Source organism: Oryzias latipes, chromosome 5, assembly GCF_002234675.1.
Source record: "Oryzias latipes chromosome 5, ASM223467v1".
NCBI classification, from domain to species: domain Eukaryota; kingdom Metazoa; phylum Chordata; class Actinopteri; order Beloniformes; family Adrianichthyidae; genus Oryzias; species Oryzias latipes.
In genome coordinates, this window is record NC_019863.2 from 9,736,692 (window position 1) to 9,760,573 (window position 23,882).

The 23,882-nt window shown below is 38.8% G+C and overlaps 1 protein-coding gene across 13 annotated transcripts in view; it reads right to left on the bottom strand.

The window, feature by feature from the left end:
- atp2b2 (ATPase plasma membrane Ca2+ transporting 2) overlaps window positions 1-23,882 on the bottom strand; it is a 144,097-nt gene that overhangs the window by 52,798 nt on the left and 67,417 nt on the right. For all 13 annotated transcript variants that reach the window (XR_002873277.1, XM_011474843.3, XM_020703152.2 and 10 more), the window contains one exon: window positions 289-489. Coding sequence is in view for 12 of the 13 variants with exons in the window: in XM_011474843.3 (XP_011473145.1) it covers window positions 289-489 (201 nt within the window). In the remaining variant the exon portion in view is untranslated. The remainder of the gene's footprint in view (window positions 1-288; window positions 490-23,882) is intronic.

A 23,882-nucleotide genomic window follows, 5' to 3' on the forward strand; every position in this document is an offset into this window, starting at 1 on the left:
TTAACACAGTCATGATGTGCATGCACACATTTAAACTAGCCCTGTGCTTGATGAGTCACGACCTCTGGAGGCATGTCACAAAGTGTGACCTGCCTCTGCAATTAGAAAGCATGTGGGCAAACATGTGTCTCACAGTATCAGTGATGCCCCCAGGAGGAGAAGGGGTTGGCAGAGTTGCAGCCTTTTAGTGATATGTGCAGTAGTGAAGATACCCAAGATTTTGTGTATTTACGTAAGTGTTTGCAACAAACAAGAAAAAAATCAAATTCACAGGAGCTTTCCACTCACTTTCTCCGCCGCTCTCCCCAGGGGGGTGATAGAAGGAAAGGCCCAGGGAGATTAGGGCAGCAAGCTCCAAAATGATAAGAGTGACATCCTGCAGGGCTTCCCATACCAGTTGGAGGAAGGTTTTTGGCTTTTTGGGAGGTATGAGGTTTTTACCAAATATTTCTTTTCTCTTGTCCAGATCAGCTTGGACACCTAGAAGACCTGAGAGAGGAGGAAAAAGAAAGATACAATTTATTAGAGATGTCTGATACATCACATCCTGACATTGTCATTAGTTGGTATGGCACATTTACTGCTGCATGGTGTTTTTTGCATTTCTGAGTATTTCCTTATTCAAAATGTTGAGAATCAGGATCAGATGAAAAAATGCTGTTAAAAAAAGCTTGTAGCTTTGACATAGGTGCTACAGTCGGCGCGCAACAAGCTATCTACTTCATTCTGTTCTGATGCATCCGCTTGTAGAAAAAATAGATCCATTTTGGTTTCCTCGTCCGCACTGGCATCTGGCTCAAACCTATGCGGCTGAATACATCTGATACTGTGTTAGGAGTGATTAGAGACAGAATAGTTAGAAACTCCCTTTTACATTTTATTACACTAACTTTTACTTTTTATCACATTAATGGCTTAAACTCGATTCACTATGTATTATCATCTCAAAATTATATTACACTCCAGACAGAGCACAACCAAGACTATTGTCTCGCAAACATTCCTTTAACATCCTCCCTTTTTCATCTTTGTGTGTTCTGGTGTATGCGTTCTGGCAAATGTCTGTGATAACCTCAGAGAGATCTGACACTTTAGGTGCTCTGACCTTCGAACATCTAGCCTGCAACAGTCTGTGGGTGGGTTTTTCACACCATGATCCATCGAATGAGGTTCTGAATATGCAAATGCAAGGTATATATGCCAAGCCTTTTTCTGAGCTCCTTTGTTTGGACTTTGAATGCACCATGTTCATTTGTCTGTAACCCTGCGTACAAATTTGCGGTCTTTGTGCGGAGTAAACATTAAAAAGCTAAGTTTTGTCTCTGATACTGGTTGGCATTTTTGTTGCACCGCTAATGTTATCTTCGGGTTGTAAGGGGGGGTAGGCTAGTGGGAGAGCGTGTAAACAGATTGATGATGAAGAAAAGGGGGTTGCACTTATTCCATACCAACTGTTCAGCACATAACTCAGAGGCAAATTTCTGATGAAGTATTGCTGCTCTGAAGACACTATGTCCTAGAAAACAACAGGTTTTTTTTTCTCATTTTGACTAAAAATGACAAAATCACAATTAAAAGACCCTTGGGAATCCTTTTACAATAGAGTGGGACTTCAAATGGAAAATCATTAAGAAGTTAAAACAAGTGATTTAATTTTTTTGTTGGTTAAAATTCTTCTCCCTTCTTCTTCCCTGATCCTTTTCTTATATTATTTTTTTCCAACCTTTTTCAAGTCTTTTCACACTTTCAAACCACACATACCACCTCTAATTACCACTTTGAGTCATGCTGGACCACACATCTGCATTCTCTTACATAATTCTGCTCAGAGGGGAATTATGCTTTGACTTAATCCACCTCCACATACAGTGAAAGGTGTGTGTGCATAGATATCTTTAGCTTCTTTATTTAAAGAACTTCCTGGTGGCTTAAAACAAAATTTACTGATAGAAAATTGTCCCTTTAATTGTTGTGATGCATCAGATAAAACTGAAATGCAGAGCACTGAAAAGAGTAATGGTCAGATCATGTTGTCCATGTGAAATGCCTGTTCAAAAATCATTTTTGAAAAGAATTTTCACATTTTATTTCATGGATCAGATTTTCATTTCTCTTTTTCATTAAAATGTTTTTTTTATTTCTATTAAATCGAAATAATGTTTTAATTCTGAAAAATCCATTCATCCATTTTCAGAACCCACAAGTCCCTTTTTGGCTCACTGGGATACTGAAAGAAAATGTTTTAGACTTTTCTCATTTTTTTTTTTTTTAAATTGATCACCTTTTTTAAACAGTATTAATTGTCGAGTACAAAAGGGTGCCCAGAATGAATGAACTCATTGTTCATTCATTCTGATTGTTATTGATTCTGACTGTTGTGAGTCCAGTCAATCACATTAGTTACTGTGTTCTGTGAGGACATGGATTGCTAGAAAGAGTGGGTGCAGGTCTATTTGGGCTGCCCTGCAGGACCTGGCAGTATTTTGTTAACCCTTGTGCTATCCTAGGCACTTTAACATTGGGAGATGGGTCATCTAGACCCACTAGACAGTGCGCTGAACCTTTTTTCTTCAATGATTTGTCATCTTCGCTGGTGTCCATGGATTACATGAAATCTTTCCACCTCTATCCACCTTTGTCATGGTAGGGAGAACACGTCAATGTAAGGGTGGGGTCATCTAAGATAGCACAAGGGTTAAAGGGGTGCTGTCTAGTAGGTTTTCTGTTGTTGTTGTTGGCGTTAGCTATGGCTTACAGTAGCAGTAAAAACAAGGCATTAAACCAGCCTTTGTCTCTTGTTTGGTGTGACAACTGAACAATATTATTTACATAATTAGCTTACACAATTAGTTTCTAATATTTGTTGTGTTTTAAACATATTTTAGAAGTCTGTTACAATATTGGGGCGGGGGCTGCATAATGGCGCAGTGATTAGTACTTTTAATTTTCAACGAGAATCCCAACGTTACGCTCTCTGTGTGGAGTTTGCATGTTCTCTCTGTGCATGTGTTGGTTTTCTCTAGACACTCCAGCTTTCTCACAGAGTCCAAAAACATGTGACATAGGTTGATTGATTAATCTAGATTGTCCCTACATGTATCTTTCGGTGTGTGAGTGTGTGGTCCTCTGACAGACTGGCGATCTATTCATTGTGTATGCTACCTTTGCCTAACAGTAGCCAGGTTAGGCTCTGGCAACCCCATGACCCCAAAAGGGATAAAGCGGGTGAGGAAAATGGATAGATGTTACAACATAAGGACATGTCAAAAAAAGAAAAATGTTGGCGTTCGCATTTTAGCAGATAAATTATGTACTGTAGCTAAAATAAAACCAGCCTGCACTTCATATAAATAAATGTACATTAAAAATATTTATATTTTTAATAAAAAAAACACACTGAACAAAATGAAAACCACTAGATTGCAAAAAAAAAAAGTCTCAAGGGCTATGAAGCAATCACTATTTTGTATTCCAACAAATCTAAATGAAAGTCATTTTTTAGCAGAAAAAACTGTGTTTTGTTCATCTGAAAGCATTAATTAAATATTTCAAACAAAGCTACGTGATTTCTATCCAGATTACTTCCTTTGTTTTTTCTACATGAAACCACAATGTGTGCTCACAGCTGCTCCCCCATTTCTCCCTTCCTAACAAGCACGCAGCATTATGTCACTCGTAATGCGTCACTGGGTTTCCCCAGCTGGCCTGGATTGCACCTGATAACACCGCTTCTGCATGGCAATGCTGACATCTGGATGCATGGCTGATAGAAGGACTTCGTAAAGAGGCTACATCATGCTCTCACAGGCTATCTAATTTCAATCTAATTTACCTTTACACCAGCACTCGTCTTTGTTTAAATTCATACGGAACAGGTTTAATGTAATGGGATTTTATTTCTCTTTCTCTGGATCTCTTTTTTCCATCACAGCTCTTTTTCAGGTGATACCTCCCTCCTTTAGATCAAGGGTCTTTTCCAATGAATTAATAATCAACAAGCGCAACAACTTTACCTGAGTTTTGTTTGACTAGCCTATGCTGCTCAGGGATAGGGTGCAGGGTCATAATGAACACAGCTTAAACAAAAGCTGTATGGAGTTTGGAACAGTAAACAAATTGTTTTTAAAAAGAACACAAGCACCCGCTCAGTGAGTCCGCTGCACAGTCAGCTCTGCAAACAGATCAGTTTACAACAGTGACCATGTCCGAGTTTTTTAGCTGGGTCTGTGTGATGCTGGCAGAACACTAATCTATTTTCCCCTGTTCTAATCTCACCCATTGCTGTGGCAATTTTTATTAATTATTATGGGATTGACCTGGCTTTAGTAAGGTACAGGTTCCAACGTGAAGATATGTGACGTGCAACTGCAAATTAGTCCTCCACACAAACTGGGTTGTTCGCCTGGCTTCTATTTCCTCTCCCACAGCTATAGGAAATACTTTTTTTTGAGTCTGTTGGATGTCCAGTGGGTTTAAAACAGCATCAAATATGCTGGTAAGTGTGCCTCCCTGCTAAATGTTTAACGCACTCTTCTACAGTACAAGAGCATGCTCTGTTCGTCATAAAATCTCTCTTGCCCCCCCCCCAAAAAAAGCAAAAAAAGTAAATAACCCTGAACAACACGATCTTCAAGCGATCTTTTGTCAGTGTTTAAGCATATTTACATAACTGTTGTCCACTGCATTTCAAAGTTTTGTGGAAAATAGTAAATGCAGGGGATATCCTGTCAAGGTTGATTAAAGACAGTAAGAAAGTTAAGAGACTTCACCTTCAGAACAAACTTCTTTAAACAGACACCAACGTAAACACACATCAGTGTAGACCAGGAGTGTCAAACCCCAGGCCTCGAGGGCTGGCCTCCTGCTGGTTTTCCTGAAATCCTACCTTACACTGCCGATTACCTGGATCAGGTGTGTTTAGCTAATAGAGAGCCTCAATAGCAGGTTGTTTGGAAAACAGGTTGGACACCAGCCCTTAAGGCAGTGAGTCTCAATTAATTTTTGCAAGGCCCCCCCTAGGAAAAAGAAAATGTTTCGTGCCCCCCACAACCCCACCCACCACCCACACTCTCGCCACGGTGAGTATAAATAAGATCAGTATCTATAAACATTGTGTAAGTATACCTGAAATTGTATCTTTTAAAATTAACAAAAGAAAAAAAGCAGAATAAATCCACTTTCGACAAATATTAACTTTATTTTGCCACACAGAAACCCTGTTATAGGCTTATAAAGAAAAGAAGCTTAAAGTGCCTTAAATATAAAAAATCTGTCAGTCCTTATTGAAACTAGAGTAAAATAATTCAATCAAGCAAATAATTCTAAATGTAAATTGATCTGAAACATTAACCCAGCAGCACCAATATATTTAACGTTTTTACTCTAAAGAAATTGGTAAAAAACATCATGCTGATTTTTTTTCTAAATGATCTATTGTTTATTTTTTGATCTCATAAAGTGCAGCTGTTAAACTGCATTACCTGCTGTCTTTATGTCAAATACTGACACCAACTAAACGACTGGCAGACAAAGAATACATTGATGGAAAATAAAAACATATAACAAAAATGTCTACAATACTTAAAAAAGAATGACATTATCAACATGAGCTGAGTAATCTATGGCTACGTTTACACTGCAGGGCTTAATGCTCAATTCCAATTTTTGGAAAAAATCAGATTTTATTGCAAGGCCGTTCACATTTCCAATCAAATCCAAACTTTTGTGATCTTCTGTGTGACCGAGAAATGACCCTGAAGTGACCTGCATGAACAGAAGAGTCACGTTAACAATGGATGTCAACAACAGTGTTATCAACTGCGGGGCTCTTTTTGCATTATTAAAATTATTTTCACAAAGGAGCCAGCACAATTACAATTTTCTCATTTTAAGAAGGCATTGGAGCCAGGATCATCTGTATGAATGTGCGTGTGTGAAAGAGAGAGGAGAGAGCGCGTAGAGCGCCGGAGGGAGTGTGTGTGTTTATGTGTGTGTGGCAGTGACGTACAGTCAGGAGAGGCAGGTGAGGCTGTGCCTCACCTGTCATTATGGGAAGAAAAGAGAACAAATAAATTAAATTATTATATTTAATCAGTAATTTGTGCTTTGCAGTCATTTTCCATTTAAATGTACCATTTTTGGGGTTTTTTTCTTTTCAAAATCGCTGAATTTCCGCATTTGCCGTTCAGATACTAAGTGACGTGCGATGAGGCACCAGCCCGCTGAGCCTCACCTTGGATTGCGCAATACCTATGCAGTCAGACGGTACTGCTGTCTCTCTGTATGTCGGTTCAATCACTTGTACTATATGAGCTGAGTTTACATAATTTAGCAGATGTATATGATGTAAAGTGTTTGTTTTTATAAATAACTGTATGTGAGGGACGTGTTTCTTGTGCTGAGCGCTGAACGCCGGCAAAAAAGCCGCTGGGTGAGGCCAGACATTCTCGTGCCTCATGTTAGGGGGCGCCGGTGAGCCCTGAGATTATGACGCTAAAAATCAATAGAATAAGTGATAGCAAGCGGCAAGTCATTTTCTTCAGAAGGAGCGGCATATGGACTTTATTTAGAAGTAAAGGTAAGATGATAATAATGTTTGTGTTTTTTTCTATGCTGCAGTTTGTATATGAAAAAAAACACGTTGAAATGATATTTTAAACAAAACACGTTAACTGTTGTCAATTAAATGGTGAAGAAGTTACTCAGTATGGTTCATATGTTTGTAAATCTGACTGATGACGTCAGTGCCTCACCAGCCATTAACCTCACCGCAGGTCACTGGTGTATGTGTGGGGGGGGAGTGTGTCGGGTGCGGCATTCGTGTTGTGTGTTACGGAGGAATGACAATAGTAAAAAAAGTAGGCGTCCCCCAGAATAAATGCTATTGACTATTTATTAACCCGCACTGGAGGAACTGAACGGGGAAGTGATCCCCGAAGGAGGATCCGCCTTCGGCCCTGGAGAAGCCGAGAGAGCCGTCGAGTTTGGCCTGAATAGTTCTAAGTTTGATTAGTTATTGTATGAATGTATAACTGATGATTGAATTGTTTTTGTGTATTATTCATATTTTATTGCTTGAAATAAACCATTTCAAATTTTAAAAAAAAAAGCTGTCACCCCAAATATGAATCAAATCGGTGACCTCGCTTCCCTTCCACTGACTGGTCTCAGCAGCATCATCCGCCATGTTTGTTGTTTATGTTTTCGTTCCCGCCTACTTCAACGCAGAATTATGACTTTTGAAGTGTATAGATGACGAACGGGTCGGATACATGTGGCCTGGCCGTTCAGACGGCGGTCGGATACGTATCGGATTCAGGATCACATACCCAAGTGGCCTGGGTTGCATTTGGAAACATCGCATATGTGTCGTTCAGACTGTCATCAAAAGATCAGATACAGATCGCATAGGGGCAAAAAAAGTCAGAATTGGGTTGTTTCAGCCTACGGTGTGAACGTAGCCTAAAGGCACAAGATGATCGTGGTGTTGCGCAACAGAGGCAGCGCTCCACGTGCGCGTTCCACCTGGGAGCCTGAGCCCACTACCCCTCCCCTCTCTTTTGTGTGACAGGAGACAGAAGCAGCTGCAGGGACGGCAGTTCACAGTTTTAGGCTGTTACAAACACTGTTATATAACAGTTAATAGGAAACCAATAGTGACGCAGATTTCTTTTCAACCACTGAGCCGCTGGCACCACTGCCCCCCCGTTAAATTTTCGCCCCGTATTACCTGTGCCTTAAACCGCTGCTACTGCGCGCCACCTCTTGCATCGCATCGGGCGCGCCCCTTTATTTGAGAGGCACTGCCTTAAGGCAAGACTGTGCTTTAGAGAATAACCCCTGATAAATTCAGCTATATGTTAAGACAAACAAAACAATTATGCTACGCTCTTACCGGCCTAAGCAATGCACATTCAAGCTACTTCCAATGAAAAGTCTATGTGAATGCACGTAAATCCGTGTTTCCAGCTTCCGCGTTCCAAACTCTTGCATTCATGTATCGCTATAACCCACAAACAACTTGCTAAAGTTTAAGTCCGTTTTCGGGCCACAAAACGTGAGCCATTGATTACGCATTGTAAGTTTAACCAGTTGAACTTTGCCCAATCAGAGACTTGGATGTGATAGTGACGTATAGATGACGCCATTATAATTTCAAGAAAGTGCTAGCTGTTTGAAAATTGATCAAGGAGGAGAAATTAATAATTGCGGTTGTGCGGCTGGAATTATATGACATTAAGTTTTTCACATATCGGAATACAGCTGTGAAAGAAAAGCCTGCAGAAAGATTCAGGAGGTATGCACCATTTTGACTTTTTGCACCAAGCCTCTTCCAACTATAGGTACATGTTGCCATTATTGGGTAACAACATTCAAGTGTGAACACCATATAGGAATAGCGTGTTCTTGTCTGTGCGACAGATGCCTGGTGTGAACCTAGCAACCTTCACACAGAAACAAGAGAAATTTAAATATAGAAATCTATATTACATTTTTGGATAGTATTGTATAGGATTTACTGCTTTAAAACAACATAAAATAGTGCAATCTGGAAGAAAATAACTGGCAGAGAGATCAGTTACCTTAAACATGATTTAATGTTTAATAAAACAAAGGCAACCAAGAAAAGAAAAGAAACTATCGAAAAAATGAGAAGACAAGAAAAATCCCCAGTAACTGTGAGAACGAAGACCCTTGTTTACAACTAGATCAGATTTCAAAGAGGCCTATTAGCCATTCTCTTTTAATTTGCTTCTTGAGAGGACCCAGCACACCCTCCCATTGAGCCCCACAGCACCTTGCCTTGCATCATCCATGTTTGAGTGCATGCAACTAAGTGCTAGTGTATTGATGTGTGAATTGTATCCCTAGCTGGTACTTTCATTATGTGAATATTTAGGCTTAAAGCCAAGAATGCCTGTGGTTGTGGTTGCTACACTATCATGTTAATAATCTCAAGCAACTGATTTGAAAAAGAAAAGTGTGCGGAGGCCTTCAGACAACAAAATAATGACAAATAAAAACTGCTGAGACAAACTTTTAAGAACAGTTTTAAGCAATAAAACACAATGTTTACCCCTACACCTTTAAAACAAAATGTCTTAAAGTAAATAAAAAATGCAGCTCTGGCCTTATTAAATCCATACCGATGCCCAAAGCAAGTATTTAGTTACAAATAGAACCGAAATATCATGTTTTCAAAATCATTCTAACTAAATTTACAAAATATATTATATATGTATGTAAAATGTGGAGATCTTAATATATTTATTGTTATGTGCGTTGAGGAGCTGAAGTGGGATCGTTTTTCTCAAGCTACAATCTCCTGTGGAACCTCTATCTCTTTCCAATTAAATTACATATGTCGAGATTTTTTTTAATTATTATTATTTGAATAAGTGGGATTCATTTCTAAATGTGATGATTTTTAAGTTTTCACATGCTTGCATCTATCTGCCCATGAGGCTGATGTAATTTTTTTTCTTAAACTTCTTTCAGGCCTCTTTCAGCTTGTTTAAAAAAAAATTTAAAAAAATGTACAATCAAGATGCAGATGTGTGGATCATATGGAAAAAAACAGCAGCTGTTGCAGTTCACTATGCATTCTGTGTATGCTGTCACATCAATAATGATAATGAATAAAAACTGAACTGTTTGCAAAATATTTGATACCCAAGATCAACTTAAGCATCATAATACATTATGCAGTCTTATATTCACCAGTGTCTGCATAAAAATGTTGATGAACCTTAATGGAGGCCCTCATTGGCATCAGCATTAATCTTTTGAAATTTGGACTTTATGGTTCGAATCTTTGGCAAATACTGGCTTCACAACACAGTATTTAGACAAAAAAAAAGGCCCAGAAATATAACTTTCATGTTTGCAAGAGGCAAATGGGATCCTTTCCCTGGTTGAGGGAGTATGATGGCATATTCTAACAGATGCCCTTTTTTGTCGGAGCCTAAAAATAGATCTCCATGGAAACACGATGCATCCCACTCACTGAACGGAAATACCCACAGCTTTGAACCATGGAGAATGTGTGAATATGTAAGTAAGCACATTTTATACATGAACTTTAGCCTGATAGCAAGCGTGTCTGCGAGTGAGCATCGACACATTTACAGAAAAAGCCTTACAACGGCTGCGGAAAGTAATGACCTCTAGAAGACCTTGGGCATGGTCATGAAAGAGAAGCCCCCAAAAATGATGAACTAACTTTTAGAAATTTCACCCTGAATTCCTCTTGTTCGTCTTATTTTTGTCCCACTCTTCATTTGTAAAGATTGCAAAGGCAAAAATATTATACAGGTTCCTTTTCATCACAAACAAAATATAGATTTTTTTAGGTTTTTCTTGCAGATCAATACTCACGCACTCTGCATTCTCAGTTTTCAACTTAACAAAAAAAAAGGATGATGAGGGAAAGACAAAAATGAAATGTGACTCAGAGTGCACAAAAGAGAGGCTGCAACCAAAATAATATGAGAACATGAAGGCTGCACTCTATGAATAATAACCCACCAGTGGCTAAAAGGTGGATAATTACCATGCTGCTATTAGATGAGGGATTGATGGAGAAAGGTGCCACAGTGTCCTTGAGAATGCCCTTCACTATAATGAAACAATTTATGTCAGAAGCACTTTTTTTACTGTAACAATAAAGTTACATTATTCAATTAAATTGTTAAAATCCATTTAAAATTCATTTTGAAAAGTTATTGTACAAAATATTCATATGTTTATGATTAAAAAAAGCCTAAAAGGACATTTGGATAAGTCTATAAAAGGACTACAAACATTAAGACAAGAGGATAACTACCATGATGTGGATATGTGTTAAATGAAGTTTGAGAAAATACAAGATAGAAAAGGCAAATCAGCATTCTGTGATACAGCATTTAGGATGCACACACTTCCTTACAAACACACACACACTCACTAACACACACAAAGACCATGTAAATGTAAAGATATGTTAACACAATAAACTGTATATGAGAACTGGACTGAGTGACTCCACCCCATCATGTTTCAAAAAGGAAGTACTCGGTTCCAAGAAGCCCAAATCCCATAGACTTCTATAGTGAAATAAGCAGCTATTACTTGTAAGAATAACCTTTCTTGCTAATCCTTGTTTTTTTTAATATATATTTTTCTGTAGTGCAAGTTATTTTTGTGACAAACTGACCTATCAGATGTTTCAATTAAAATATGTAGCCTGACGTTGAAAGTTCAAAATGTTTGATTGACAGATTCTACAGAGTCTACATTAATGTGGGAGGGGTGTGGCCTTCCAACAAGCTCACTTGTGATTGAGTCGTTGCCATAAAAATGTTGACTCTGGCAAATCACTGCTTAGACCTGCTGACATTTTCTGCCTCCAACATAGCAGTTGGAGGCAGACAATGTCATACATGTCTGTCCAGCTGCCTCCAACTTTTTTCACAATTGACTTCAGCCCTCGAATTGACTTCATTTTGAGTGAGCTGGAAGTCGATGGATAACCCTTGTGCTATCTTAGATGACCCCACCCTTACATTGACATGTTCTCCCTACCATGACAAAGGTGGATAAAGGTGGAAAGATTTCATGTAATCCATGGACACCAGTGAGGTTCACAAATCATTGAAGAAAAAAGGTTCAGTGCACTGTTTAGTGGGTCTAGATGACCCAACTCCCAATGTTAAAGTGCCTAGGATAGCACAAGGGTTAAACGATAAAGCTTTGTTTTTTTTCTCTCCTCTTTTTCTATTACTTTACCATCTTTATTTCTACCTGTCCGATAAACCACACAAGTAAAATCAGAAAAAGAAATACAATGACAAGTGTGTCAAGTAATAGGCTATTTACTCACTGTTGATACATTAAGACTGCCTTAAGGTAAGTGGTCAAGTGGAAAAGATTAAAATAAAAAACATACATTTAAATTTGTCATTTTTTATTTCCATTTAATAGTAATTGTTTTTACTTGTAATAATTTCAGCAAATTGTACACCTGGTGATCACAGCTGCCTATCATCAATTGTTCCTTATTTAAACCTTTCTGTAAACGATTAGCATGTCTTCTCCAAACATTTATGTTCTGAGTGTCTGCTTGTTGCTTCCATTACTGAGCAAGAGGTTGCGGCCTCCCTCTTGTTGGAATATGCACTGGCAGACCCCTGTGACCCCTAATTCAGAGTGAATTTGTGTCATAGTAAAGCAATACTCAAAATATACTTTCATCTCAGTGCTGCTCTTCTCACGCGTAGGTTATATGTCAAACTCTTTGCCTGTCCTTTATTCAGTCAGCAATTCCGTGATGAAATGAATCCTGTTTATATTTCACATTTTCTACTTGTCACGTTCAGCTCGTAGTCTCAGAGGCCATCCTCATGGTAGAAGCACAGGCGGAGTCTCAGGACTTGGTTTTAGATCAAACTTTATTTCCAATTTCTTCAACTGTCATCTAACAGTCATGCCCCGAGCTCTAACTGCTAACCAACAACAACCTCCCAATGGTTACAACTCCCACCTTTATAAGATTTCACCTTTGGGAGCTACCATTCACCCAGGTTCCCACAGATAATCTATTTACACAAAATATTAAAATATGTACATTCAAAGTTTCCCCAACCCCTATAAAAATAGATAATTTCCCCATGCAAAAATAGAATTCACCGACTGTTCCTAAAACATTTCAATCTTCTTCTTTCTCTTTCGGCTTTTCCCATCAGGGGTCGCCACAGCGAATCATCCTTTTCCACCTCACTCTATCATGAACATCTTCTACCCTAACGTTAGCCAACTTCATGTCCTCTGTTAAGACATCCAAATATCTCCTCTTTGGTCGTCCTCTTGCCCTCCGGCCAGGCAGCTCCATCTCCAACATCCTTCTACCAATGTATCCACTATCCCTCCTCTGGACATGTCCAAACCATCTCAGTCTGGCTTCTCTGACTTTGTCGCTAACACAGGCAACGTGAGCCGTCCCTCTGATGTACTCGTTCCTTATCCTGTCTAACCTGGTCACTCCTAAGGAGAACCTCAACATCTTCATCTCTGCTACCTCCATATCAGCCTCTTGTCTCTGTCTCACTGCTACCGTCTCTAACCCATAGAGCAGAGCTGGTCTCACCACTGTCTTGTACACCTTTCCTTTGAGTCTTGCTGGCACTCTTCTGTCACACAACACTCCTGACACTTTCCTCCAACCGCTCCAACCTGCCTGCACTCGCCTCTTCACCTCTTTTCCACAATCCCCATCACACTGAACTGTTGACCCCAAGTACTTAAACTCCTGCACCTTCTTCACCTCAGTCCCCTGTAACCTAACGCTTCTACCTTGGTCCCTCTCGTTCAGACACATGTATTCTGTCTTACTACGACTGACCTTCATGCCTCTTCTTTCCAGAGCAAACCTCCACCTCTCTAGCTGTTCCTCCACCTGCTCTCTACTCTCACTGCAAATTACAATGTCATCCGCAAACATCATTGTCCAGGGAGATTCCTGTCTTACCTCGTCTGTCAGCCTGTCCATCAGCATAGCAAACAAAAAAGGACTCAAAGCTGATCCTTGGTGTAGTCCCACCTCCACCTTGAACTCCTCTGTCTGACCTACAGCACATCTCACCACCGTCATACTTCTCTCATACATGTCCTGAACTACTCTGACATACTTCTCTGCCACTCCAGACGACCTCATACAGTACCACAGCTCCTCCCTCGGCACCCTGTCATACGCCTTCTCTAAATCTACGAACACACAATGCAGCTCCTTCTGACCATCTCTGTACTTTTCCATCAACATTCTCAAAGCAAAAATGGCATCAGTGGTGCTCTTACGGGGCATGAAACCATACTGCTGCTCACAGATCTCCACCTTCTTCCTAAGCCTGGCTTCCACTACTCTTTCCCACAGCTTCATTGTGTGGCTCATCAACTTTATTCCTCTATAGTTGCTGCAGTTCTGCATGTCACCCTTGTTCTTAAAGATCGGGACCAGAACGCTTCTCCTCCATTCCTCAGGCATCTTCTCACTCTCTAGAATCCTATTGAACAACCTTGTTAGAAATTCCACTGCTGTCTCTCCTAAGCACTTCCATACCTCCACAGGTACGTCATCAGGACCAACGGCCTTTCCGCTCTTCATCCTTTTCAGAGCCTTCCTAACCTCATCCTTTCCAATCTCTTCTACTTCCTGCTCCACAACAACCACATCTTCCTCCCTTCTTTCCCTGTCATTTTCCTCGTTCATCAGCTCCTCAAAATACTCCTTCCATCTTTTCTGTACACTCTCTTGGGTTGTTAGCACCTTTCCGTCTCTGTCCTTAATCACCCTTATCTGTTGCACGTCCTTCCCATCAATAATTCACTCAAATAATAAAATTACTAATCTAAATCTCCCCTGTTAACTTTGCAATGTTTTTGGTTCCCTCCCTGGAACCAATATAAGGTCCTTGTACCCTTAGGGACCTCTTTTGCTGGCGGACCATTCCTGACACAGAAAACAGAGGTGAGTCACCACCATCAGACAAGGCATAGACATACATGCAGCAGGTGTAAAACAAACATTTAAATCTATGTGCTTTCACAGGTGCTCCTGACCTAGAAGAACATTGCTGCTGCTGCTGCTTAACTTTAGCTGCATTAAACTAATAAAACTCTGTCAATTAACGTTCTCTGCCTGTTTCTTTAATGTGACAACTGCTCGTTGTCACACTACTGTTTAGGAAAAGAAAATGCTATTTGTTAGCTTTAAAGATTGTTATGCTCATTGGTTTGTTGAATTAATATTGGCAATGCTAAAGATGCATGGAGAAAATAAGCAGACTCAGTCAATTTTGCACATTAAAACCACAAAATTTACATCGTTTAAATGGGCTAATTTCACTATGTTTTATAGTGAATTAAAGACTTTGCCACCGTTTAGCATTGAAATGTGTATCATGTGTAAGACATGAATAAATCTGTGTTTTTTTTCTTTTAACACGACTGCATTTATGCATTAAGAAAAATAAAAGAAACGCTAAAGGACAAATCTGTTAATGCAAATGTTTTTTTTTGGTTTTTTTTAAAGCTCGTTTTGGGGGATTCATTCTTTTGACCTTTCTTAATAGGGACTAAACATGGAAATAGACCAGATGAAGAGTGTGTGAACAAAAGTGTTGAGAGAATTTCTAGAAATTTACAATTGGAGTCACACAAACACATGAACATCTGCAAATACATACTGGTGTGTCATTTATTACCTTAAGAGAAGCCCCATCTAAAAGTTAATGGACTGTAAAGTGGCACAGTGTGTTTTCTGACATGATGTCACAACATGAGAGTAAGCAGTGCCTATGATTGCACTGTGTGTCACCATGCACAACCACTTTATGCTGTTTCTGCAAAATGGCACACCCGCAAGCTATAGAAGATGCTCAACAGTGATATCAAAAGATGACAGCAAAGTGCCAAAAAGGAAATTATTCTTTGAATAATCCTTGGGTCACAATAACTTCACAAAGTCAAACAAAAATTATAATGAACGTTCTCTCTTTGGGCTTCTGTATCACCGTTGATTTATGATTTTCCAATAAAATTAAAAAAGATGCATATAACTAGGAACCTTACAAACAAACATAAGATTTTTTTTTAATAATCTGTTTCAAAACAGGAATTTTCCAAGTTTTTTTAAGGTTTAAACTTTAATATAATTGAGATGGTTTTCGGGGTATGTAACTTCAATCAGTTGGTTTTAGCTAGTTTAATCAAGCTTATCCCTTGTGCTATCCTAAGCACTTGAACATTGGGAGTTGGGTCATCTAGACCCACTAGACAGTGCACTGAACTTTTTTCTTCAATGATTTGTGATCTTCACTGGTGTCCATGGATTACATAAAATCCTCTCCACCTTTATCCACCTTTGTCATGGTAGGGGGAACACATCAATGTAAGGATCGGGTCATCTGGACCCCATAAGATGGCACAAGGGTTAAACCATGGTCCGGGTGAATTCTCGATTCTGACTGGATGCTGGGTGTGCATTAAAAAAGTGATAGTGCACGCCTAAAAAAGAAGACCCACTTACATCGCTTAAATTTTCTATATCACTGCGCTGGCTTCTTTGAAACAAATTTTAGCTTCATCATCTGGACAAAAACAAGCGATAAGAGGTGAACTTTCTCTCTGAACTGATGCTTTATAACCCATCGTGACGATCAGCATATATATGGCTTTTCTTTGCTGCTGCAGTCGAGATTGGAGGTCAGAGCAGCGCATTGTCACGATAACACCACGTAACAACTAGTCTGCTTTTTGTGAAAAAAGCGATCCAAACCAGAAAAATAGAATAAAGTATTTTAAAATGGTTGAATATATGCATTGTTTTGTAAGTGACCACGGGTCCGCTTCGCATCAGATGGTTCAGGCTTCCACGGTGTGCGTTATTTTCTTATAATGCACACTTCGTTGGCCATACATCATGAACCATTGAAAACAAGACATTAGTAACATGCACCCATAAGGAGGGGTTGATCTGTATGTGTGCTGCAGGTTTTTGAGATTTTCCAGGTCTGTAGAGGGTCGTGGAGAGGAGCGGCTGCATCTTAGGGGGAGCGCAAAAGTGTCTCGCAGTTCCCCTAAGGCTTGTGTGACCACCTTACAGGATATCATGAAATTGAAGATGCTATTTCATGCATGTGGTAAGAAGGAGCACAGATTATCACGCAAACTAGACTCACAGGCTCCTTGTGCAGTCTGCACAAGGAGCCTGATTTGGGGGGTTCAAAACGGAAAATTCTGTAATCTGCATCTAATTTACTTACCCTTTCTTACCATTGAATGTTATAAAGGTGTTCTGAACGACCTGTTACCTGTAGCATGCCCATGGAAAATAAGGCGCATGAAAAATTTTGCTTCTCTGGTCTTACAGAGTGGTCTACGACCTTGATATTTTGTACAGACCACCTGCGGGAACTGTAAAGGTTTGCCCATTTTTCACCCGCCAACATACCATTTCCACACGTAAGGGCAGTTGTGAGTCAAGCTTTGTTTAGTGTGATATAAAGAAGAAAAGGCAACTTCTTTTATCATGAATAAAGACATAGATAACAACACTGGTCTTTTTTTATGTCTTTGAGTCATTTGAAACATTGTGTTCAAGCTCTACATAAAGAACATAACTTAAGAATTTATTAAACAAGTGCAGTAATCATTGTATTTTCGAAACTATAATAACAATACCAACGTAGACAAAGACAAAGAGGGGGAAAAAATGTATTTTTCATGCCGCCAATTTTGGCAATTAATGGCATAACTGCTGCACCTCAGTTTGGTAACTGATGAGCCACTCCTTCAACTCTCAATTTACTAAAACCAAAATGAAAGGTAAGTAGCAACGCAGAAAATGAAATATCCCTCTGTGTGTGAGCGCTTGTGCATTTTTGTGCTTGTGTGTGCGAGTCTGTGGGGGCAGCTGTACAAGTGGGTGAATTTGTTGTCAGGCACTGTGTTCTGAGTCTGACTCATGCGTGAAGTGGCAGAGTGGAGTGAAACAGCCGAGCTCAGAGCTCTCTCTGTTACATCCATATGCATACACAAAACGCACATCACTCATCCAAGATAACTGATATTTATCAAACCTTCAAGCTTTGTACTGGCAGTAATACACCCTTAGTACATTGTTTTTTTTTTTTTTTTTCAAAAGTCAAAACTGCAAAGTCATGTGGTGTTTAAAAACTTAGACCCCTCCATATAATCAATCTCAGGGGGGGTGTTCCGTAATCGTGTCAAGTTTAAAGTGTTTCTCTATATTGTTGTCCTCTTGTGTTTTACCTTTCACACTAAACTCCCCAGCTCGTGCCTCCCCAGTAAGACGGTGGCGTTAGGCAGCAAGTTTCTGTAATGTGTACACCCCCCCCCAATTCTCTTTCTATAATTGGACAAAAGGCATAACTGTAACACCACAAGCTCTAAAAAAACATTTTCAGGATATAATTGGACAAACAATTCACTGTGTTAGTAGACTAAACTCTTTCTTAGTGTTCTGAAGCCATGTTGTCAAAGCTGTAGTTTAGTTACAGCTTACGTGATATATTGCCTTAAGGCCAGGTCACACAGCCATTACGTACATTTTGAGCATGCGCATTTAGTGCATTTTCTAATGTTACGGTCTTTTGTGTTGCATGCGTGATATACGTAATTATTAGTTGTTTCTTGCATTCGTCGATGTGCGCAGATGTCCGTTGAGGATTTCGGTGGACATGGGTCTCTATGTGAATTCGGGCTTGAGCTGTTCAAAATAATTGATTTGCAGAGAATTATGTCGTTAATGTTTATTTTATGCAGTTTTCTAGCAATTATTACATAAATCTATCACAATTGTTTGTGATTTTTAAATATTAATTATTTTCCTCAGTTGTTTTCCAAACCACAAGCAAGACGACCTGATCGCTGTGGCATCGGCTTTCGCTCCTTGTGGGTGCCGCCTATTTGTTTCGCCCGCAAAAACAAACAACATCCAAACTTTTGCAAAGATGGATTTGCGTATTGTGGGTATTTGTGTATATAAAAAGAAAGTGTTTTTGCCGCTAGCTCCACGGAGAATGCGGGTGCTTGTTAGCCTGGGGATGGTGCTGACATTGCAGACTCTTTTTAGAAGGAGCTATTCTCACTTTTTGTTCTCAATTTTTCTTTTTATTTAAGTTTTAAATTTACAAATGTTTTCTTTCAAATGTTTTTTATTTCTTTCAAGTTAACAGTTTTATTTTTTTAAAATTTACAATTTTTATTTTTAATAATTCCTCCAAGCTAAGAAAGTGTACTTTCTAGTTTAAAACATTTTTCAAATGTTTTTTTTTGTTTCTTTGTTTCAAATTTCTAATGTTTTCTTTTCAAATTTTTCTATAGAAAAGGTTGCAAAAGGCATAACCCCTTCACTGTTTCTTTACATATTATTTATCTAAACAAGGTTAAAATGTCTTTTCAAGTCTTATCAGGCAAATTAGGAGTAAACATGCCACTGCTTCAGACAGGCAAACATCATTCTTTCTGGCTGAATTATTGTATTCATTTTGGAAGTCTGGTCCCCATCTGAACCTGAAATAATCTAGTGCTATCTGACTTGGCCCCCCTTTTGTGTACAAAACATTGATGAGACATCTGTTTACTAGCTCTTTCTGTGAGAGGGGTTTGTTGTATGTTCACGGGTGGCAAATGAAGGTAAAGAGATACAGTAGTGTGGATGTGTTCAGACAAGCTGGCCAGTGATAAGGGCAAAGCGTAACGGGTCAGTAACTTCATCCTGTAATTCCAGACTTGTCAACTGTTCACTGAGTCAGGTTACCTGTTTCAACACTCCTCCTTCATTTATTGGTTATTTTTTGTGTATTTATTGTATATTTCTTTAATCTATTTACAAAAAATAGTAATAACTTAGAAAGAATGTCCTACAATTAAATGTCAATTCTTAAATTGGTGTTTATTGTCTCCATTCTTAGTTTTAAAAGGCGTAGTTGTCCTGTGATTGTAAAGAAAAATAGCAGAAAATAACCATGCATTTCCTTCAGTTTTTCTCCTACACGGATAGAAAACAAATAAAATATATGTAAGTACGGTAATGTACTTAATGATAACCTTAAGAACTTAAGTTGTATTTCTTGTTGTAAACTTTTTATCTTTTCCTTAACAAAATTCAGAACCTTTGATGAGTGCTAAAGCATAAGGGTCCTGCACATCCTTTTAGCTGTTCTCATAACTTGCAGTCATCTGAGTTGGATTCCCAGATGTTATTTCTGTTCCTCCCTAGGCCCTTGATGTTTCACACTTTTCATGTTCCCTCTTCTTGATGCTGCTACCATGAGGGATTGCCAGATCTGTCACTATGGCTCTCCTCTGCGGTTTGCCCGTGATGTCATGGTTAAGGTTGTTCAGCCATCTCCCATGGGATACTGATAGAGTCAGTTTCTACCCCTTTTATGGTGCTTCCCATCTTCATCTTTGGAATTCAAACCTATTCAGGGTACAGATGTTTCTGGTTAAGATGGTCCCTGTATGCCTATGCTGTTGCGTCTCAGGGTCATCTTTGCACAAGCTGCACCTGGAATCCTGCATCATATTAGGATGTTTCAAAAGGAGTGTGTTGGTTTTAGTGTCTGTGCCTTAGCATCTTTTTTTGCCAGTTTGTATTACCTGCAGAGTATCTGGTGACTGGAAAGGTATAGCTGATGATAGCTTAGCTGTTGTTCTTTCCATTAATCTGACTTCTCAGAACCTGTTGTACCTCTCAGAGGTATTAAATTCAAGTTTCCTGGAAAGTTGTTCATGATTTCCATTGCTTTTGGATTTTCACTGCACTTGTAGTTGTCCTCCCTATTTTCTTTAATCCCCGTCATTTCAGTGTCACTGCCTGAAATCCTAATTGCGTGAAATAGTGAGTACATAACCACTTTCACACAGCTTCACACATTCCACCTCTCTGTGCTGTTTGTAACATCACGTTCCACTTTTGCTAACATTTTATTTTACTTCTGTGACACCTCAATCATTACAGAGTCAAAATCACAGACCCTATTTGAGGCGGAATAGTTTGCTTTTGTGAGGATGGGCAGGTGTGGCAGCCGTGACAGATGATGCTGAAATGGGGCTCAGTAGAAAAACAAAAGTTCAAATGTAACTGACACTCTGACTAAATGTTTTAGTTACTTTCATTATAAATTGTGTTTAAAGATGGATAAAAGACAACAGCAGTATTAAAATTAATTTCAAATCGTATCCATAAAAACATCAATAAATAATGTTGTTGTTTTTTTTTAACATTACAAGACCAGGTGTGTTCACATGCTCGTAGATGTGTGCCCACTGAGACACATTATCAGTGTCTGGTTTCACCAACGGGGCTCAGTTAAGGTTTAAACACAAAAGGGTTTGCGATTAATATTCGAAGTTCGCATGAGTGTCATTAAAATTTATGACAAGTAAGGAAACCCAAGTATCTTTAATAAAACTATATTTTTAGATTGTAATTTATGCTTAAACATGTGTAAATGGTAATATTAGCTAAACAAATGGGGAAAGATCAAGCAAGAATTCATGTTGTGCAATACTATAATGCTTGTCATAATGTCGAAAAAGTTTGAATCTCTTGATTTTTTAATTTGGAATTTTTTTTAACTTTTTATTTACATATATTCCAACAGAGAACTGCTAGAACTGTGACAGCAGTGTCCATGATTAATAGTTCCTACTGTTGGTCTATTGAGAAAAAAAAGACAACGTCTGTCAATCAACCTATGTGTCCTACGGCAAGAGAGGGGAAAAAGAGAGGTCAACTCAAAAGCAAAAAACAAAACAAAAAAGAGACAGAAAGATTTGAGGTATAGCCCCAGAATCTGCATGGCCTGTGTGATGCCTAACAAAAAGTGTCAGCTGTCTATACATCTGGCTCTCACCAGCCAGCTCAGATCCAGGAGATTTTAAAAGATGCATGTAGATACAGTGCATGACAGCCATCTGAAGCAGTAAGGCTTTCAGAGATGTCAGTTTCTGGTTGTGACTATTGGGGAAAATCACCTCTGTCAAGGCAAGTATACTTGGGTTTGTGGGCTCTTACTGGCTGATACATACCAACAAATGTTTGGGTTTTTGTCCCACAGGTTTCTCAGCATGAAACAACAAATCTACATTTTATTTGGGTAAAACTACAACAGACTAGAATAAATAAGCTTCAGCACATCTGTCATTTATTTGGAGTATCTTTGTTTAGATTGCAAAACCAAAATGGTTCTGATGTGCTAAGGGTCCTTCAGCCATGTTCCCTGACAGATTCCAGCTCACATTGTCAAAGAAATGAAAGTTGTAAGCCAGATATATTTTAAGAGGTATATAGAATAAAGTAGGTATGGAAAAAAATGTAGATATCTGTTTAAAAAGAGTTGAAAGTTGTAATTGATACAAACATTTAACTATTGAATTTCTGATTTTGTCACCAGTAGACCAGTTAAATCAGTTTTTTTGGCATCTGTCCCTTTTATTTAGTCAGGCATCTCTTGAGACAACTGGCTTCACTGTTGGCCACATCCTGCGCCTTTTTGTGTCACTGTGAATTGTCTGCTTCTTCTCTGATCCTTCTTGGCTGCAGACAATTGTTTTAGAGGGCATCTGCTTGAAATAAAGATTCTTTTTTTTTCCAGGACCTCATTTAATCACTGTGACTTACTTTAGGCCCAGTCCTCTCTGGGGAGACTAATCAAACCCTCATATGAGAGTCTAAGCATCTAAGAAGTGATTGCACGTCTTAACAAATCCCACAGGAAGCATTCACAAGCCATTATTATCTCCTCCCAACATCTGCTCATCTTTTTTTCTGTGACTTTAAATTAAGGGTATAAAAAACCCTAGATAGAATGGCACACTCAGGAGCTACTGTATAAAATGGGAACTTGTGATGTTGAAAAAGTTGAACAATTTTCAGACTAGTGTAGGCAAATTTATGTAGTGAATTCTTACATTTTGTTCGGTAGTAAAAAAAAAGTTTGGTATTAAAAAAAAACTTTCAAGAGAACAGAACAGCCTGTTCATTGTTTTTTTCTAGAGGGCAATGAGAATATTCAATCATTTGAATTTCAAGTAATTCGTGAAAAAGAGAAAACTGTTTTTCAAAACATACAGCCATCAAACTTGATGAAACATCCTTTCAAGAGCTACAGTAGCGTTTCCTGCCTGCAGACCAGAAATGCAAATGATAGGATCAAACATTAAATGATCACAAACTGGACATTATGCAAAAACCATAGTGGATCAGCCTAAAACTGCCTAAAGAAGCTCTTCCATTTAGTCTGCTACCTCTTTCTATAAATAGCAATGACAACCTGAGTAAACCAAGCAAATCAGAGTGTTATGATAAAGTGTTTTCCATCTATAATGAAAGAAAGAACAGGAATTTTAAAAAGCACCACATTAAGGTTTGGATTACAAAGTGCACTATTGTTTTGTTGGGGGGGGGATTTAATCTATGTAGTTTGTCTTATAGTATTGGAACATACGGTAATTTACTTTTTTAGAGGCATTTTTCTCCCTTTCATTCAAATGAATGGGAAGGTGTGTCCAAACTTTAGGTCTGCACTGTGTGTGTATATATACATATATATACATATATATATATATATATATATATATATATATATATATATATATATATATATATATATATATATATATATATATATATATATATTTCTTTTTAGCCAGATCTTTTATTCCTATGAATTTTTGTACTATTACATGTAGTACTTTTGCAGTACCGGTAATTGTTTTGAGTCATCCCACCACTTTAGCTTGTCTCAAGGTCATTAATGGTGAACAGCAAGAGAAACACCTGTATGTGAATCTTTCCACAGGGTGTGCTTCCTCAAAGAGCAAAATGGCTGTGTATCATTATAATCTGTCCACAGAGAGTCCCATTTCCCTTCCTCTCTCACTGTCTCCCACTTCATTCTCTCTTTATTTTTACCACTTCCAGCTCTTTCACAGTGTCACAAGATGAGGACACAAGAGGGGGAGAAGAGAAGGAGCAGAGGAGTTGCAGAACAGGAGGAATTGTCCTTATTACAGAGACGGCAGCTTTTTATGAGAGAGAGAGCTCTTGTGGGACAAAGATTAAATAGACTGTGTCAGAGGGGAACGTGTTCGAGGTCCTGCGACTGGAGAACGTGATTAGATCATCAGGGAGCGATGGATGGAGGGAAGGTTGGAAAGAAAAGAGAAAAGGAGAGGAGGAACATGGAGGGATAAACAAGAAGATGGAGAGCAAAGCACGACAGGGCTGAGAGCAGAAGAGGAGGTTGATGAATGGAGACTGTGAGAATATGATGGTTTTCATGGCGGATAAAAAGAGATTAGGGGAAAAGATTTTA